The sequence below is a fragment of the Etheostoma cragini genome, chromosome 3 (assembly GCF_013103735.1).
Source record: "Etheostoma cragini isolate CJK2018 chromosome 3, CSU_Ecrag_1.0, whole genome shotgun sequence".
Classification (NCBI taxonomy): Eukaryota; Metazoa; Chordata; class Actinopteri; order Perciformes; family Percidae; genus Etheostoma; species Etheostoma cragini.
The window spans coordinates 9591677-9610682 of record NC_048409.1 but is presented as its reverse complement, the minus strand read 5'-3'; the positions used below and the strand labels follow the sequence as shown (position 1 = coordinate 9610682).

Genomic DNA, 19006 nt, shown 5'->3' with positions numbered 1-19006 from the left:
GGGGGGGGGGGGGTTGGAGAGCGCAGCTTCCAATCTGCTGTTTAGATCAAATTGGCTTCTTTGATAAGAGTTAACTATTTTTCACATGATTTAGATTATTTCCTTTTGCACTGTTTTCAAACAAAACGGACCTCTCTGAACTTAGTCTTTAATGTTGTTGGTCACTGGTTCCCAAAGTGGGGTCTGGGGACCCCCCCAGGGGTCTTTGAAGGTAGGGCTGATCGATACAAGGCTAGATAGCGCCATAGATTTTGGATATTGTAATATCATGTTATGACACAAGTGTTGTCTTTTCCTGGTTTTAAGGGCTGCATTACAGTAAAATTATTTCATTCTCTGAGCTTACCGGACTGTTCTAGCTGTTTTATTAATTGCCTTTACCCACTTTACTGCTGGTCATAAATGTCGTGATATTTTATTTTGTCCATATTGCCCGGCCATACTTGAAGGGGTCCCAGCAGTTCCTTACTAAAACAGGGACTAATTTGTTAAGCATGATTCCAATTCCATCCATAAGTAACACAATGGAAGAATTTATGACTAGTTTGGTCATGGGTTTCATATACTTTTGGGAATAAAAACCTCTAAAAGCAAAACTCCTATCAGGTGCGTTGCCCTGGGAGGAAATCTTCTGAAATGGGTATCCGTGGTTTGCAGCTTAGGGGTCCTTGACGTGAAAAAGTTTGGGAACCGGGGCGCTTGGGTAGCTCTCAATCCTCGCCGCAGCGGCCGCAGGTTCAAGTTCGACTTACAGCCCTTTGCTGCATGTCCCCCCCCCCTCTCTCTTCCCTGTCATGTCTAATGGGGGCGTGCAAAAAATCAATTCACATTTGTATCGCGATTCAAGCTCTACAGATTCAAAATCGATTTATAGAATTCCCCCCAAAAAAATTTGTAATGTATACTATCACGTGGGAAAAGTAACTGCATTTACATCCTGTAAATTGTGTTTTTTAATTGAGAATTGTTTTTGAATCAAAAATCGCATACCGTATCTTGAGCCTAAAAATCAATATTGAATCGATTCATGACATTTTCTGAATCATGCACCCCTATTGGGTAGCTCACCTGATAGAGCGTGCACCCCCCCATGAACAGAGGCTCAGTCCCCGCCGCGTCTGCAGCAGGTTTAAATTGGACCTGCGGCCCTTTGCTGCATGTCATACCCCCTCTCTCATATGTCTAAGCTGTCCTGTCAAATAAAATAAGGGCTAAACTGCCTTTAAAATAACTAGTTTGGGAACCACGAGTTTATGTGACTTGTCTCCTGTGTGTGCTGATGCCAACACCAGGTTCCAGTGCGCCCAGATGCCCAACCAGGTTCTGGAGAGTATCAGTATCATCGACACGCCAGGGATCCTGTCCGGGGCCAAGCAGAGAGTGAGCCGAGGTGAGAGACGCGACAAAGGTGAGGAGAGGGAATGGGGGGGAGGCCCGCAGAGACCATACATCCTTCAACGTCGGCTCACAAACTCATCTCCTCGGCACGCCTGCCTAACCCATGGGACCAATCCACTCTGTCACAATAACACTTGGCAGCGGGGGCGAGAAAACATCTTAGCAGCAGCCATAAAATCCTAACCAGGAACAGAGACGTACTGACGAAGAGTCTGTCAGCATATCGGAAGGAATGTTCTTTTGAGAAATAGCATATCATCATCTCACAGTAGTTTTTCACTTTTCTATTCATCCATGCTTTAAGTAACCCATTATTACTCAATTCAATCTGCATGATGCAATTAATACGAGTCAGTGCAGCAAAACTGTGATAAACATATTTCCTCATTTACCACCGGTGGGATCTTGCAGATGGTTTTGGGTTTATCTGCTGAGGTGTTGAAATATCTCTCCTCCCCCCCCCCCCATACAATGGAGGTGAATGGAATGTAGTTTGTGATGCTCACAGCAATGCGATCATTTAAAACTCAGCTTCAACATTTCTTCCCAGAAAAAGGAAAAAACGTTCCATTTTCTCTGGATAATCCAGTATTTCTTTGGTAAAAAGTAGTTCCAGTGACGTCTGTTGGTTATCCAGAGTAACTGGGACATTGTTTTTGAAAACATGATGCAATTCTGTGAGCGCAACAATTTCAATTCAATTCTATTTATAGCGTCAAATCATAACAGGAGTTATCTCAGGATAGAGCACGTCTAGAGCATATTCGATCATTTACAAAGACCCAACAATTTCCCTTGAGAGACAATTCAGAGATGGATATCTTTAAAACCAAACGCGTCTTTTATGGAAATACCACAGACGGTAGGTGTGAAAATATGCACAATATATTTTTGTCATTTTGTCGTGTTGATCACACAAAAATATCAAACTGGGTTTTGTTAGACTTGTACAGTGGTGGAAGAAGAACTCTGAGCTTTTACTTAAGTAAAAGTACCACAGTGTAGAAATACACTGTTCATACACTAGTAAAACTCCTGCATTCTAAACGTATTTAAGTCAAAGTACAAAAACATCAGAATGTACTTCAGTTACAAAAAGTATGTGTACTTATCATGCAGAATGGCCCATTTCAGAATAATACATTATATTATTGGATTATAATCATTGATAAATGAATGTACATATAACTGCAATGTTGTAGCGGCTAATGGTGGTTCTAATTTAACTTTATATACTGCTGTATAGCTTCATCTATACCACTATATCATATTGTATGTGTTGATAAGAATTTGTATTAGTAATCTGATTATGCAAAGTTATCAAATGGAACCGTCAGTATGGTTGGGGAGTAAATGTACGTAGTTACTTTTTCACCACTGGACTTGTAGAATGATATTTTCCATATTTACATAAAGGATAGTTTAATATGTTATGCATACAATGTCTGATCACACAGCTTGTTTAGAGACACACACAAAAGAGGATTTGTAAAGGTTTTAATTAATAAGAATTTATACCTTTTATTGATCCCCAGTGGGGAAATTACAATTTAGACTCAGTTTTGTTAATAATCACTATACATGACACACACACACACACACACACACACACACACACACACACACACACACACACACACACACACACACACACACACACACACACACACACACACACACACACACACACACACACACACACACACACACACACATGCTCAGGACCTATTCAGGCACAAATGGTTAGATGTCAGAGTGATTGGGCTGCCGGGCTGGACCAGCGCACCCTCAGCCGATGGGGGGGGGGGGGTTACGGTGCCTTGCTCAAGAGCACCTGGCAGTGCCCAGGATTTGAAGTGGCATCTCTAAAGCCACCAATCCACACTCCATACTTTGGTCCACAGAGGGACTTGAACCAGCCCTTCAGTTCCCAACCCAACTCCCTATGAACTGAGCAACTACCCGTACTACTGATCATGTCGACCTTCTCCCCCCCACCTCCTGTTTCCTTTTTTGTTTCTGCTTTAGGTTTAGGTAACTGAATACACTTTAAGTTCATTTATTGTCAGCAACATCAATATCGCAATGTTCAACAACATTAACGCATGTTTTCCTCATATGGTGCAGCCCTAATCCAACTTTTTTGATCCCAAACAGGCTACGACTTCCCGGCTGTGCTGCGCTGGTTTGCCGAGCGCGTTGACCGCATCATCCTCCTGTTTGATGCCCACAAACTGGAGATCTCGGACGAGTTCTCCGAGGCCATCGGCGCCCTGAAAGGCAACGAGGACAAGCTGCGTGTGGTGCTCAACAAGGCCGACATGGTGGGCACCCAGCAGCTGATGAGGGTGTACGGTGCACTCATGTGGTCCCTGGGAAAAGTGTTTGGCACCCCGGAGGTTCTGCGCGTCTACATCGGCTCCTTCTGGTCCGAGCCGCTGATGGTGGCCGACAACCGAAAGCTGTTTGAACTGGAGGAGGAGGATCTGTTCGCTGACATCCAAAACCTCCCTCGCAACGCAGCTCTACGCAAGCTCAATGACCTGGTCAAGAGGGCACGTCTGGTCAGGGTGGGTTTTATTGGGTGCTCTCTAAATGTTTATTGACAGGTTGACATCTGTGCACTTTAACCCTGTTAGTTGTGTTAAAACCAGAGGCGGGGCTTTTCCGGAGCTTTAACTTTGTGTCATTTCCCCTCATTCTCAATGACCGGACCGGCAAATCAACGGAGAAAACGTTAGATTACTGAGAAATTATTGCCATTCATTCAGTGAACTCTACTAAAAATACATTTCAAGATCAATGATGGTGTTTACTCCGAATTGCTAACCTAGCTGTCATCCTCAACATAAGTTGTGTTCAGGTTTCAGTAGTCAGTTGGAGAACAGTTACACACAAAACAGGATAACGTCTACAAGATGATACTTACCTTGGCAACTATCATGTTTTACCAAAATGATTTTCAGGCATTCTATTACTCGCGGCTGCATTTAGCTACCGTAAATGGAGCATGCCCCTGGAACAATGTCTGGCTCCGCCCCTGGTTACTACCTTGGTACGTTTTCTTTTCTCACTCCCAGGTCCATGCCCACATCATCAGCTATCTGAAGCAGGAGATGCCTTCTGTCTTCAGGAAGGACAACAAAAAGAAGAATCTGATCTACCAGCTGCCAGTGATTTTCTCTAAGATCCAGCTGCAGCACAACATTTCTCCTGGAGACTTCCCAGACTGTGCCAAGATGCAGGTTAGTCGGAGTCTGGGCACATCCGGGAGCCAGTGACGGAAATACTTCTGTAAAAACTACTGTGTGGGCAGGTCCTGCTTAAATAGACAAGCGACACCCGTCTTTTTTTGTAGGTTTATTTAATCATCTGAAGATGGACCCACAGCAACACATGCATATCAAGGGCCTGTATGCTGGAATGAGCGAGGATAGCTGTGAAAGCCTGTTATTTATCCAACTTCAGGGTCAGCGTTACCTTATCACAGAGACACGTTGGCCCTGAAGTATGAATAGTTCATAGAGTAGAGATGCTGTATGTTTAACAATGAAACATGTCTTGTAAAATCATGGCAACAATTATTATTTTAATAGTGTATTTCATGCAATAAAAAGGTATGTGTAAAGGCTTTAAGCCACCCTACACATTATTGTAGGCCCAGTTTAATACGCAGCTTAATTTTATACAATAGGCTCTAAAAAAGAATGTAATAGGGGGTCACTGCTCCGTCTCTTATGGCTTACAAAACAATATAGACCCCTAATGTGTGGCTAACACATTTGTATCATTCCATTTTAAAGGAGCAACTGATGGTTCATGACTTCACCAAATTCAAAACCTTGAAGCCTAATCTGATGACGGCCTTGGATGAGTTGCTCTCCGCGGACATCTCCAAGCTGATGCCCCTGCTGCGGCAGGAGGAGCTGGAGGCGGGAGAGCAGCCAGGCGTGCAGGGCGGGGCCTTCATCGGGACCCGCGCCGGGCCGTTCGGGGAGGGCGACCCCTTCACCATGGAGAACGGAGAGGGATGCGAGGAGGAGGAAGACTGGGTGGTGACCAAAGACAAGCCCAAGTATGATGAGATCTTCTATAACCTGGCTCCCAGCGAGGGGAAGCTGAGCGGCAACAAGGCCAAGGACTGGATGGAGAGCTCCCGCCTGCCCAACTCGGTTCTGGGTCGCATCTGGAAGCTGTCCGACGTGGACCACGACGGCATGCTGGATGATGAAGAGTTTGCCCTGGCCAGCCACCTGATCGAGGTGAAGCTAGAGGGCCACGGTCTGCCCCCGGAGCTTCCCACGCGTCTGATCCCGCCCTCCAAACGCAGGCAGAAGGGTTCGGATGCGTAGACACGACACAAGTCCCTGGAGCTGAGAGAGACTCTTCTCTATGGGCTGGGCCGCCGTTTGTATTTGTTATTGACCCCCCCACCATCACACACACACTCCCCAGACCCACGTCAAAACGGTTCTATGTAATGCATTTAGAGCTGCAAATATTAACCGATTTTTTTGGGCCACTCAGTTAAATTATTCACCAATTATTTTGATAATCAATAAATTGCTTTGAGTCATTTGTTATGGAAAAAAAGAGGAAAACTTCTCTGATTCCAGCTTGTCTAATGTGACTATTTTCTAGTTTCTTCCCTCCTCTGTGACAGTAAACTGAATATCTTTGAGTTGGGGACAAAACAAGACATTTGAGGATGTCATCTTGGGCTTTGGGAAGCAGTGTTCACCATATTTTATCATTTTCTTAAATTTTAGAGACCAAACAACTTGATTACCCGAGAAAACAATCGACAGATTGATCAGCTATGAAAATAATAATCGTTAGTTGCAGCCCTAAATGTGTTCAACTTTTTCCTCTGAGACCGAGTTCGGTCTCACACAATGGAACATATTGTTTTCAAGTGTAAGTCAATCCTTTGAGACTATCACAAAGACCTACTGCAAAATAGTGTGTATTAAGAAGTCCCATGGGTCTGGTTGCTTCATCCCTTTGGCTCCTCAAAGTTAGCTTTTCATGGCGAGCTTTAAAAATATATCTACTTGTGTTTGCTGAGCAGAAGTAAATAAAGGCTAGCGCCCTCTAAGTGAGCAGTATTCAGCTTATATTTGACAGAATACAGAGCTCAACTTTTCTGTATTAGAACCTTTACATTGAACATTCCTTCAATGACTTGGTAGTATTATCTTGGTGATAATTTGTAGGATTATGCCATTTTCAATGATTTGCTTATGGCGTTTTTTGACTTAAACTGGCAGCACACACCTAATAACCTGAATGCGTTTCACTTTTGATGCTTCACATGCCACATTTTTGTGCATAAACTTTATATATTATTTTTGTAATTTGTTGCTGTTGGATTTTTTTTTGTTTTATGTGCAGGAGCGAGAACTCAGTTGTATCCAAGAACATGACATTCTGAGGTGAACTTGTAATTGATGATTGATATATTACTGACTACTGTACACGGCTCCACCGACTGTTCTTATTTTAACCCAATAAAGTTACCTGACTGTGTTCTGTCTATTTAGTGACTTTTTTAGTGTATGGGATTACACGTACGCAAATACTACAGATAAATATACACATAATCAATCAAATATGTAATGGAGAGCTGCTGTAAAAAATTCTCAAATGGGCTTAATCTGAGCACTCTCTTTAATAAGTAAATTAAATAAAGACTTAAGACGTAAAGCATTGAGTCAATGATAAAAAGTCTTAAATGAAACATAGAGTGCATGGTACGGACCTAATAGCTGAGTGCATTTTATGTGGCACTCTTTTAACAAGCTTTTCTTTTCTATCAATCTCACTTAGTTTCTACGACGGAGCAGATAAACAGTGAGTCACACTCTCCCCTGCCAAGTACCCATACCACCATTTTCCGATGCTCTCTAATTCCCACCATCTGAAGCCTATTTATCTCCCTCACACAGTTAAATAGTCCGCACCTATTATTCCTGTTCAGTTCTGCATTCACTTCATCACTAGCATGCCTGTGAAGTTTGATTGCGAGTACAGTATGCAGTAATATAAGCAGAAATATGTGTCCCGTGTAGAGCTGTGTGTGTTTCACATGAGGCGTTCAAGGTTTGCAGAAGTAGAAGAAGAAGGGGTGGCCTCCCTCCTCTACTCCTCCATGGAAAGAAAGACAAATGAGAAACAGAGGCCTGCAGCGCCTCTGTTTTCTCTCTTTCCTCCCTGCTCTCTGGCTCACAGTGACTCACATGTGAAGAATTTGGTGGGTTGGCCCAAGAGTTATTAATATCTCCTTTCCTAGGGTCCTACACAGGATCTAGACACTGTACCTTTATGAAAGACTTAAACAACAGCCCCCTATTTGGGAAATTCCTGAGCTAGACCTGCAGCGCACCACACCTCTCACTGTGTGTGTGTGTGTGTGTGAGAGAGAGAGAGAGAGAGAAATCACATGTGAAGAAATGTTAAGGAAGGACAAAATTCAATGCGATGTTCTCAAAGTTTCTCGCTAGAAAATAACTTAGTTGTGCTTTTAGGGTATTTTTTCAAGTTTAGAATAAAGAAATCAATACAATCTCCATAGCTGTTTAAATAACATAATTAGGCTGTGTTGTTTGTTGAGATGATTTATGACTTTGTTTGCTCAAATCCAGCTACACGGTGCTGCCACATTGATGGGGGGGGGGGGGGGGGGGGGGGGGGGGGGGGAGGCCGGCAGAGGATCCCCACCATCATCAGGCGTCCCCAACAATGAAGCTTACTCAACAAAACCGGGGTCTCCGTATATACGTCACTCAGTGTTTACGTGGGGAATTCCTCACAAGCAGACCTGCCATGGAAGACAAACTGAGGTCACCGATCTGGAGAGGGGGGACATCTGGTGGAGACAGGATTCCTGGCAACTGTTCACGACGGTGTCCAACTGTAGATGGCAGACTGGAGGCATTCAGCTGTGTGCTTTGAAAGGAATAGGTTCACTTTTTATTTTAAGACTAAACCCAAAGATCACAAGCAGTAGGCTAGTGAAGGAAGTATTTAGATCATTTACTTAAGTAATAGTAATAATACTACACTGTAAAATACTCTGTTACAAGTAAAAGTCCTGCATTGAAAACGTTAATTAAGAGTATGCCTGTGCCATCAGGAATATCTACTTAAAGTATTCAAAGTAAAAGTACTCGATGCAGAGAAATCCTCCCATTTTAAAAAGTGAAAAGGATCCAACCAGTTGTGTGTTTAATGGTCTAATCCTCTCAGCTGGACTTGTGTGCCCTTTTATTGTTGGCGGCTAGTTTCATTTTTAATAAAACATCAGATTTGATAAACTACATGTGTGTTGTGTGCAGTAATCTTAATGTGTAAAGTAACTGGTAACTAAAACTGTCAGACTAATGTAGTGGAGAAAAAGTACAATATTTCTATCTGAAATGTAGCGGATTACAAGTAGAAAGTAGCATGAAAAGAAAAGACTAAAGTAAGGTACATAGTACAAATGTGTACTTTCGTACAGTACTTAGTTGAATTCCACCAATGATTACAAGTATCCCTAAAGTGGACAAATGATAGATAGTGTGTCTTTTGCATGCTAAAAAACATATTGCATTATTTTGGAAGAAGTCCAGCAGATATTGGGTTTAAAAAATGTTAACTTTTCCTCAGGATTAAAATAAAAAATGAAAGAGGGAAGCGAGCCTTTTTTAAGAAGATTTTGAGAATTTTTCTTGTGTTTGTGAAAGGTATGGAGCTAGTACATAAAGAGGATTAGGTTCCGACTAATGTTAACCTTGTTGTGGCTTATGACAGTTAAAACTGAGAAACAAGGAAATTACCTTAAAGTATGTAGTAAGTATGAAGTGTCATTTTCTGACAACGTTTTTAGTCTTCCTTTTCTTTAATTTGATTTATGTTTGCTAGTCCTGTTTGAATTTGTGTTTCCTATACCTGTACCTCAGTGTTGATAAGAGTGGTTGAAGTACACTTGTGTACGTTTGGTATTGTACACTGTATACACACGTGTTTCATTGTGTAAGGATCTGTTGACATTTCTCCAAATCTTTGCATATGCTATACTGGTTTCTGTAGTTGTCCTTCCTATCCATACTGGCTCTGAAGAGAGAAACACTAACACTAGGGAGCATTACATAAAATATCTACTTTTATCTTTAAAGTTTGATTATTCACACAAATCAGTATTTCATTATATAATATGAATATAATAAGTTGAACCAAAACAATTCCTGATTTCAAAGTATTCCTGAAATTACAAACCTGCAATAATAGCTGCAAAAACCATCAACATGTAGGCTATGGCTTCCTGGGACGGTTTCTCCCTCTCACATGCATTTAGCCACATCTTATTTCTGCTCTTTCAGCTGAAAACAGCTGCTTGAAATGATTAATTTGATTGTAAATATTTGGCTAAGATGTGTGTGTTTTAATATGGTTGTTTCAGAAGAATCCTCATTCAGTAATGTGTTTTAATCAATTTCAAAGCAGCCTTAGCATTTGAACAACATGCTACAGATGGTGGAGTATGAATGACAACATAGTTGGAAAGGCAGTTTGTGTGAAACCAATACAAATGATCACAGGTCGGTCCACTCATGTTTCTCTTACTGTGTAAGTTTTGACCATCAGGTTTGACCCATGCATTAGGCAATAACAAAAAAAAAACTAAAGACAAAAAAAGACCTTTCCTGTAACCTTCCTGTTTTTTAAATTCACTTGTAAAATAGTTATTGAAGTAATGTGTCACAAATAAATAAAGACGGTCACTGACAGCTTTAATTTTGTTTTTATTATTTAATCCAAAAAGTAAGCAAACCATGTTGAAAAGCTCAAAGTATTTTCCGTTGCACCTGCCTATCCATGGCATATTCTGCTCGGAATAAAGCAATCAAACGTTAACATTTAGTAACAGTGATGTAAGAAATATGCAACATGTTGATACAGACCGTATCCCTATTAAGAGACAAACAACATGTAGTATCAAAGGTAAAGTTATATCACCGAATATAAAATATCTTTCTATGCAAAATACCCATTCCACACATGGCCCAACAGCCCATGACTGAGGCACAAACTCCAGCTTCTCATCACATCGTCACAAAAAGGCAGATTTGACAACATTTGAATTATGTTCCCTATGTTTTTGCAAGACATGCTTACTGTTTTCTCCAGCAAATTAGAAACTAAAATGATTTTTGATGTCTTTGATCTGTTTCATCATGTCACCAATTTGCTGTCCCTGTTCTCTGAGGACATCCTGAACAACCTTCTTCTGGTGGGCGTTGAGGGACACTGTGGTCCTGGCTGCAGGTGCATCCTTGTCCACTTGTGTCTTCTGGTACTCCATCTTCATGGTCACCTGTCTGATGCAGTTGTTCAGGTGTTTCAGTTGATCGCTGATGCTCTGCAGCTCCTTCTTCATATCCTTCTCACTGTTTGACAGTATGGGCAGCTGGCTCTGCAGGCTGCCCAGCACGTTTTTAACCCTGTTCATAATGGCTTCCTGGCGATACTTTGCGTCTTCGTACTTATCAGCCAGCCTCTCCGCTGCCTCCCTCAGACTCTTCCTCTCCTCCCGACATAGAGTCAACTCTTCCAGCTGCTTGGTCTTCTGGCTCGTCAGGAGTTTCACCCGTCTCTGCATCTCTTCGCGGGCCATGTCCTGCTTGAGAATGTACTCCTCGCGGAAAACCTGCGTGGCTCTGCTGAGGAGCTGCAGACACTCCGGAGGTGGCGGTGACGTGTCCTTGTCCCCGGCCTTCAGCACGAGAGGATTGGTGGAGCTGCGTGCCAGGATGTTGCGGATGTGCTGCTCGAAAGAGTCGTCGGCCATCCCGCGCAGGGGGGAGCTGCCGGACCCTGGACCCGGATGGGAACAGAGCAAGGGAGGGGAGGGAGGGCGGATGGAGCTCAGCAGCGGCAACAGGATGCACTCGTAGGTGCTGGTGATGCAGACCATGGTGGCACCCAAGGAAAGGTCAGACACAATCAGAAAGCCACAAACTGGAGCAGACTGGCTAGATTGGAGTGGTCTGGTACACAGAATGTGCTCCACAATACAGCGCTTCTCAGCAGCTAGCTCTTGGAGACTGTCCTTATCCTCCTCGCCTGACTGGAGGAACTTCTGCAGCTTGTTGACCCAGATGAGCCCCACGCTGTGCACGCCTGCTTCGTGGGTGCAATGATACCTGTGCTGGCACAGGGGGTCTCTGTGCAGTCTGATTGGGCAGGTGAAATCAAACTCTTGAGGCTCTTCGTCCTCTCCTGTGGCTACTTTGAGGGTGAGCTCCAGCTCAACACACTCAAACACATAGAGAGCCGGCACTGCCTCTGTTCCCCGGATCCACTTCTCCACCGCCCCCGCATCTTCCTCTTCTTCAGACTCCAGCACCACACAGTGATACAGTGTGCCTGTTTCTGTGGCGATGACCAGGATGCTGGGCGCACAGGGCAGGCAGAGGATGGCACAAGCATCATAGCCATAGTTATCCTCTGCTGCGGGATACATCGGGAGGGGTCCGACGGGCTTTGTTAGACTCACACCATTTGTCTGGCTTGTGTAGCTCACATAGGTCTCCCCATTTTCGTAGAGGATGTACAGAGGGTAGACGTGCTGTTCTCTGGAGCGCTGTGCTGCCTGCTGCCGAGGGGGGGACGAAACCGGGCCGAAGTCGAACGCCACGGCTATCTCACCAAGAGACGCTGCGTAGGAGCGGACCGGAGGTTGACCGCTGCTGTCATCCTCCGACTGGGATACCGACAGGACTTTCGCCGGCGTCTGGGGCGACTTCAAGCCATAAAACCTGATGGTGTTGTCGGATGTGAGCAACACCAGGTGGGGCTCGTCGGTCTCGCTGGGGTACCAAGCGGCCTGCCGCAGACTCACGGACGGCGAGCTGGTGAAGAAGCGCTCCGCCACCGGGATGGTTTTGCAGTTGATTTGGCTCCGTCCGCCCTCGAACTCGGACCTCTTGCCCCACCGCTGAGGAAGCTCCAGCACCGAGACGCCCCGCTGCCCGATAAGCGCGACGTGTTGCTGAGTTGGACTTAGCAACACCTGGCACAGTTCGAAGAGAGGAGGGTTGATGCACAGCAAGGTTTGATAGTTCCCGCTAATGCGACTTTCATCTGTGTTCATCTGTCGCAAGTTGGTCGTGTAAAACACGCGGTCTGTGTCGTCCCACACGAACAAGTCCCCACCCAAACAAAAGGTGAGGTTTTTAGCGAACCCTCTGTCATTTGCGTTGGGTTTCGGATCCAACTTCCCTCGTATTTTTTGGAAAATAATATGGTTTGGTAAGTCATTCAACCACCGCTCTGTGCTAATTGCCGCCATCTTGAGCCAACGTCTGGTCTCAAGGAAAACGTTACGTCCATAGCAACACTAGTGCTTCACGACAGTTCTTTAACGTATTACGGTGGCCGCTGTCGTATATTTTGCAGAATCACCATGGCGTTGAAAGAGACTGCAGGACTGTATGAGACACTCAAAACAGAGTGGAACAAGAAAAACCCAAACCTGAGTAAATGTGGAGACCTTCTGAGCAAACTTAAGGTAGAGTCGCTCATCAAATCGTCGTTTTTTTTTCATGAGTCCAACCAGGAACACTCTTTATTTAGAAGCGCCAGTGCTGTTAGCAAATGTAGCTGGCTAAGCTTGCTAACTTATGCTAGCCATGCTAACGTTGTGTTTAGAGTTTTCAATTAGGTAACGTTAAACTTTAGACACCTACAATAATATTAAATTTAGGATGATACCACTGTGTGTCCATTTGTTAACTGCATGTTAGTGTTTGGCTGATAAGTCAATTTAATTATTTTAAGATGTCTGTCACGGCAGTCAGCGTTGCTAACGTTACGTTAACGTACCGTCAAATAATTCATTGTCACTGGTTTCAACCTGGAACTGCTAACGTTACCGAAAACGCATCTTAACGAAAAATAATTGCTGCTTAACCTAAACAGTTAGCGTTAAGAGTAACCTACGTTCCTGCCGTCACATGAAGAGCTGACAGCACGTTTCAATTACAGAAATATTCAGGTCTAGTTAAGTTAAAGTAGAAATACTACAGTGTACAAATACTATGTTACAAGCAAAGGTCCTGCTCTTAACCTAACGCTATTACCTAAATAAACGTACTTAAGTACTACTATCAAAATGGACTTAAAGTATTCATAAAGTTGACCCATTTCCGAATAATATATTACTGGATTATCATTTGTGATGCCCTTATGTTTACATCACTTAAATGTTGCAACTGGTAATAAAAGATATATACATTTTCATTAGTTCTTTTTGTATTAATAATCTGAAACCGTAAAGTAACAAAAGTTGTCAAATGTATTGGAGTAGAAAGTAGCATTAAATAGAAAAAAAACTACAACAACTTGATAAAATGTATTTAGTGACAATCCACCACCGATGTAGCCTGGCTTTGCTTCCTACGTACTTCCGCTCAATTTTCATTGTCCTTCAGTACTACATCTGGGTTTGCGGTATAGTGGCGGGTTTTCTCGGGTCAGATCTGTCCGGTCCACTCAGCGAACAGAGGGAGTAGCTGAGAAGGATGACGTTGAGGTTGTGCGCTAGTTTGAGTTGTAGTTCTGTAATGGCAGTGTAGAAAGATGTGAAGCCATTCGGTCTGTTGTGGCAACGCTGCCTGATATCCAGGAATTAAAGCCCGAGCAAGAACTGTCTTTGCTGAGTTTTGTTGGCGGCCATGATGTTTTGGCCCTCCTCCGCACAGGGCTCGGGGAAAGTTTGATTTTCCGGCTCGCTCCGTAAGTGGTGAAGGAGTTGCAAGGGCGAACGCTAGCAATGATGAGCCAACATCACGACCAAAGGTTAGCGATTGATAATGGCAGATCCAGAGTGGCTCAGGTCAGATCCATTAGTTTTCAACTTCAACAGCGTACCCGCCTTCAAGGAAGTTAACACTTGTCAATGGAGAGTGGCCAGACTCTCTGGACAAACGAACTGTACCAGAGTCTGGTAGGACCAGTTACCACTGATGGAGAATCATGATGACAATTTGGATAACACAAGTGACACATTAAGTTTGAAGATTTGTAGAAAATTAAGTTTACCTTATTTTTACAGGTTTCATTACTGGAACTGAACTTCTTACCTACTAGTGGGTCTGCGCTCACTAAGCAGCAGCTCATTTTAGCTCGTGAGTAAAGCTGACAGACAACATTCATATTAAACAAGTGTTTGGCATAGTAGGAGATGTCTCTAATTTGGACTGTTGTGTGTCTGTGTTCCAGGTGATGTCCTTGAAATTGGAGCCTTGTGGAGTATCCTCAAGAAGGACATACCGTCCTTTGAAAGATACATGGCCCAGCTAAAATGTTACTACTTTGATTACAAGTAATGTCCCCTTTTTTTGTTTTTTAATGTGTACAGTTTTGGATTTAGCTACAAAGTAGTACTCACTGGGCTTTTCTAATGTGGCACTTTCTCTTCCTTTCTCATTAAGGGAGGAACTGCCTGACGCTGCCTACATGCACCAGTTACTTGGACTCAACTTGCTCTTCCTGCTCTCACAGAACCGCGTGTCTGAGTTTCACACAGAACTTGAGAGACTGAGCGCACGTGATATTCAGACCAACGTATACATCAGGCACCCAGTGTCCCTAGAGCAGGTGCTGCATTTTACCCATCGACAAAGCAAAAATTCAACGTTTGATATTGTCTTGTTGTTCTGCTGTGACCGGCTATCAAGTGTAAAATAAAAAAAGTGCATCCAATTAGTGATTTACAGTATTGGTGCAGTAGGAATTGGTTGTGGGGTGACCAGTCAATTAGGGGGGAGCACCTAGAGGTTTATTGGCAGCCTACCAGCTGTATGCCCTCAGATTATGGAATTAATTCCTTCAAATGATCACATCACCCTAGTCCCGCAATGCCCAACCGATCTCCACAACGCTTTAGACGTGCTTCTGGAATGCATTTCAAAATAAGTGGTGAAGATCTGGTCATAGACAATCTACATGGGTCACTAAATAATAATACAGGTTGACTTTGTGCTGAGATAAATTGATGTGCCATCTGCGATATGTTTTACTCACAAATTATTGTATCAAATGTACAAATGACTAATTAATGGCCACAAATTAGCGTACGCCCGGATAAATGCAGGGCTCTGTGGGATTCTCTATTCACATATAATATGAACATTGTTGCTAAAAAACACTTATGTAAATACCCACATGGTGTATAATATCCTCTCTTGTCCTTTTCAGTACTTGATGGAGGGAAGCTACAACAAGGTATTTCTCGCCAAAGGCAACATTCCTGCTGAGAGCTACACCTTTTTTATAGATATTCTGCTTGACACAATTCGGTAAGAATCCGTATGGTAACCATGCCTACTATCATTTCTGCACTTGTTTCATTGATAGTCATTTACATGTGCTTTATAGCCAATGCTGTTTTTTGTTTTTTTTAATGCTTATGTTACTGTTACTTATGACTGTTGTTGTAGACACCTCTGTTTATTTTGTCTTTAATCATGATTATGTTGTAATCAGCAGGGTGCAAAAACACCATGTGATAAAATGACATCATCTTCTAATGATATCTTTAACTAAAACTAACCTTTTCAATTGCAGTGATGAGATCGCAGGATGCATAGAGAAAGCATATGAGCAGATCCAGTTCAGTGAAGCCACTCGTGTGCTTTTCTTCAGTTCCCCAAAAAAGATGACAGAGTATGCCAAGAAGGTATGAATATTTCAGTTTGGGAAGCAAACATCAATTGTTTTATTTGAAATAGTATGCAGAGATTACAAGAAAATATTAAATTGTGTTCACCTCCATCTTCCCCTGCCAGTTGGAACACAGAGGCACTGATACAAATATAAAGAAATATGACTCATAAAAATTATACCAATTGGTCTTAGGTCGGCACAATTCAGTGTTTCAATTCATTTTTTAGCTTAGAATTGATATCACGATTCTCTGCTACGATTTCTTTTCACAGTGTGTAATGTTTATTGCACACATGAACCATGACAAAACAAATTGGCAGTACCTACAGATTTTTTTTTGGCACCTGATTTTATAATGATTAACCGTGCAGGCCTAGCTTTTATGATAACCAGTAGCAATAAAGATAACCGAACCATAACTAGAATTAATAGCAGTAAAGGGCGTAGCAGGACGTCAAACATAACTTATTGTTTAACTTTCAGCTCAAATAAGTTTTCCTTTATATCCATATTTAATGCAAAATTCCATACTTGATTCTCTCCTACAAAGAATTAAAATGCCAAACAACCCAAACTGATTATTCATTTTCATTTCAGAGGGGATGGAGCTTGAGCCCAGATGGCTATTACTCTTTTACCACTCAGCAGCAACGGACCGAAGAGGTGACCATCCCCTCCACAGAGCTGGCTCAACAGGTCATCGAATACGCACGACAGCTGGAAATGATTGTGTAACGCGCCCCCAGGAACACACTCCAACACACACACACCCCGCTGACCCATTGTACACCCCGTCAGCTCAGATGCAGTTCCTCTGAGGAATATGACTTCATTGATAACCAGACTGGTTGATTTATTGCCCATACCTCAGAAATCAACCTCATATGTATTTTGTACTCTGTTCCACTTATCTGCAGATATTCCTGTCTGGAAGTTTGCTTTAAATTTAAAGATGGGGAATGATACTAAAAAATATTACAGGTCACAATTCAGCAGTTGCTGCACATTAACGATTATTGGAGACATTCAAGGGTTGTCTTCATTAATTATTTCATCAAAGATGCCATGTGTACAACATAAAATCTGAGCCTTTTATGGGTTATTCAAAACAAGGGTCCAGCTACTACATTTAATAACCTTGGGGCTCAGTTGGTTTTTCAACAAGGAAGTTACTTACAATCCCCACCATGTGACTCTGTGTTACAACCATCAACTCCCCATCCTCCCCAAATTCACTCTTTTTGTATACAAAGTTAAAGTTCTTCTTAGTAGAGCTCACAAAAATGTATTGACTTTGCCATGTATCCTAGCAACGGACCGAATTGCCATTGAACTTAGTGTTTTCTAAATAGCGACGCCTCCCTGGATTACAATGCAAATCTTTGTCTTGCAATAAACAATACCTAAAATGAACTTTTTGAACGACTCGTTTCAAGTATTTATACTATGCCTAACTTTCCTAGGAAGCAAGTAATTTTTCAGGAACTAATTAATTTTCAACAGCATGCATCTGATGCAGCAGCTGCAAGGAAAAAAGAGTTTACAGGCATAAACCTTCAAAACAAAGCCTGGCTCTAGGTGGGCGGCCATGTGCTGCAACAAGTTAGAGATGGAGGGGATAATACATAGCAACCACAACTATTAAAGAACTATGACTAATAACCATAGCAGTGGGTTAAATAGAGAATATGTATAACAGTAGCAACAATAATAGCAGTAATATTAGAAACAGACAAATAATGTAGCAGTGGTTAAACAGAAGCAAGGAAATCTGCGAGACTAGAAAAAACGAGGAGTCCGGGGAGAAGCTAAGTTAGCAACATGCATTAACGGGACAGGAATGGACAGATGGGGGGGGGGGAGAGAGAGAGAGGAGCTCAGTGTGTCATAGTGAGTCCCCTGGCAGTCTAAACCTATAGCAGCAGAGCTAAGGGCTGGTCCAACTAGCTTCATCAAAGATGATAGTTTAACCCTTGTGTTGTCTACCCGTCAACCATGAAAAAAAATTAATATACACTATTATCGCTTTTTTTCAACATTTTTGTCACTGTTGTGGGTGATTTTTTTCTATGTGTTTTTCAAAGTTATTTGATATTTCTAATGTTGACATTTTCAGCGCTTATTTCAAAGGGCCATTTTTGTGATTAAAATGGGTCAAATTTGACCCGAGGACAACATGTGGGTCAAAGCTTACTCCTAAATGTGGGGATGGTGTCTGCCTTCCAAACCGAAACTTGGAGCTGGTTCTACAGGAGAGGAGCATGATCGCTTGTTGTGAGGATCCAAGGATCTACTTACAGTATTATGGTAAAAGTACTCAATGAATAAAATTTTTCCCATTTTAGAAAGTGTAAAGGTGTGTTTTAATGGTGTAATCATTTCAGCTGAAAAAAAAAAAAACTCCAGATAATTGGTGTCATTCGGATGGAGTGAATCCGTTGCCCTCACAGATTCCCGCTGCTAGGCTTGGATGTACCTTTACATCCCAATAAAGACTATGATAACATGCTTCTGAGGTTTGACTGGTTTGCACCTTTACAATACTTATAGGCAACTAGTTGTATCTCCATGAAACACATGTTAATGCTCATATACACATGTTGTATGTACACATAAATGGTTCTATAATGTATTTGCATTGTACTAAAATGCGTTCATTTTCATTGGGCATAAATGTGGCTTTAACAGTTGGTTCCCCAATTTTTAAACATTAACATTTTCAAGGTGATCCCCATAGTTCTGTACTCGGCCCCCTCCTCTTCATCATCTACATCCTCCCCCTCGGTCAGATACTTTGGCACTTCAACCTGGACTTCCACTGCTACGCCGACGACACCCAAATCTACCTCAGCACCAAATCCACCCACAATCCTCCCCTCTCCCACATCAACTCCTG

The 19006-nt window shown here is 42.6% G+C and overlaps 3 protein-coding genes and 1 non-coding gene across 5 annotated transcripts in view; 2 read left to right on the top strand and 2 right to left on the bottom strand.

The window, feature by feature from the left end:
* The window catches only part of ehd2b (EH-domain containing 2b), a 10967-nt gene extending 4040 nt beyond the window's left edge, over positions 1-6927 (top strand). The window contains exons 4-7 of one of the 2 annotated variants that reach the window (XM_034867577.1): positions 1293-1408; positions 3556-3968; positions 4479-4643; positions 5202-6927. In XM_034867577.1, the coding sequence (XP_034723468.1) occupies positions 1293-1408; positions 3556-3968; positions 4479-4643; positions 5202-5750 (1243 nt within the window). In that variant the 3' untranslated portion in view covers positions 5751-6927. The remainder of the gene's footprint in view (positions 1-1292; positions 1409-3555; positions 3969-4478; positions 4644-5201) is intronic. The other variant, XM_034867578.1, reaches the window with a different exon arrangement.
* A 3237-nt stretch (positions 6928-10164) lies between these two features.
* On the bottom strand, positions 10165-12757 carry nup88 (nucleoporin 88). The gene has a single exon (XM_034867576.1). It carries the CDS (start codon positions 12731-12733, stop codon positions 10574-10576), a length of 2160 nt encoding a protein of 719 aa, XP_034723467.1. The 5' UTR covers positions 12734-12757; the 3' UTR covers positions 10165-10573.
* Positions 12758-12776: 19 nt separating this feature from the next.
* Positions 12777-17083, top strand: psmd8 (proteasome 26S subunit, non-ATPase 8). Its single transcript, XM_034867584.1, has 7 exons — positions 12777-12952; positions 14498-14570; positions 14665-14767; positions 14877-15042; positions 15643-15743; positions 16012-16123; positions 16708-17083. Exons 1-7 carry the CDS (start codon positions 12848-12850, stop codon positions 16843-16845), a joined length of 798 nt encoding a protein of 265 aa, XP_034723475.1. The 5' UTR covers positions 12777-12847; the 3' UTR covers positions 16846-17083.
* On the bottom strand, positions 16918-16979 carry LOC117942625. The gene has a single exon (XR_004656174.1). It is a non-coding gene; the product is annotated as a small nucleolar RNA SNORD19 (small nucleolar RNA).
* Positions 17084-19006: the final 1923 nt, after the last annotated feature.

Bases quoted from the DNA above. Each gene is read 5' to 3' on its own strand.
- nup88 (XM_034867576.1), bottom strand. From the start codon at position 12,733: ATGGCGGCAATTAGCACAGAGCGGTGGTTGAATGACTTACCAAACCAT.
- psmd8 (XM_034867584.1), top strand. From the start codon at position 12,848: ATGGCGTTGAAAGAGACTGCAGGACTGTATGAGACACTCAAAACAGAG. The intron at 14,768-14,876 runs GTAATGTCCCCT...TTTCTCATTAAG, and splicing joins TGTTACTACTTTGATTACAA to GGAGGAACTGCCTGACGCTG. The intron at 16,124-16,707 runs GTATGAATATTT...TTTTCATTTCAG, and splicing joins TGACAGAGTATGCCAAGAAG to AGGGGATGGAGCTTGAGCCC.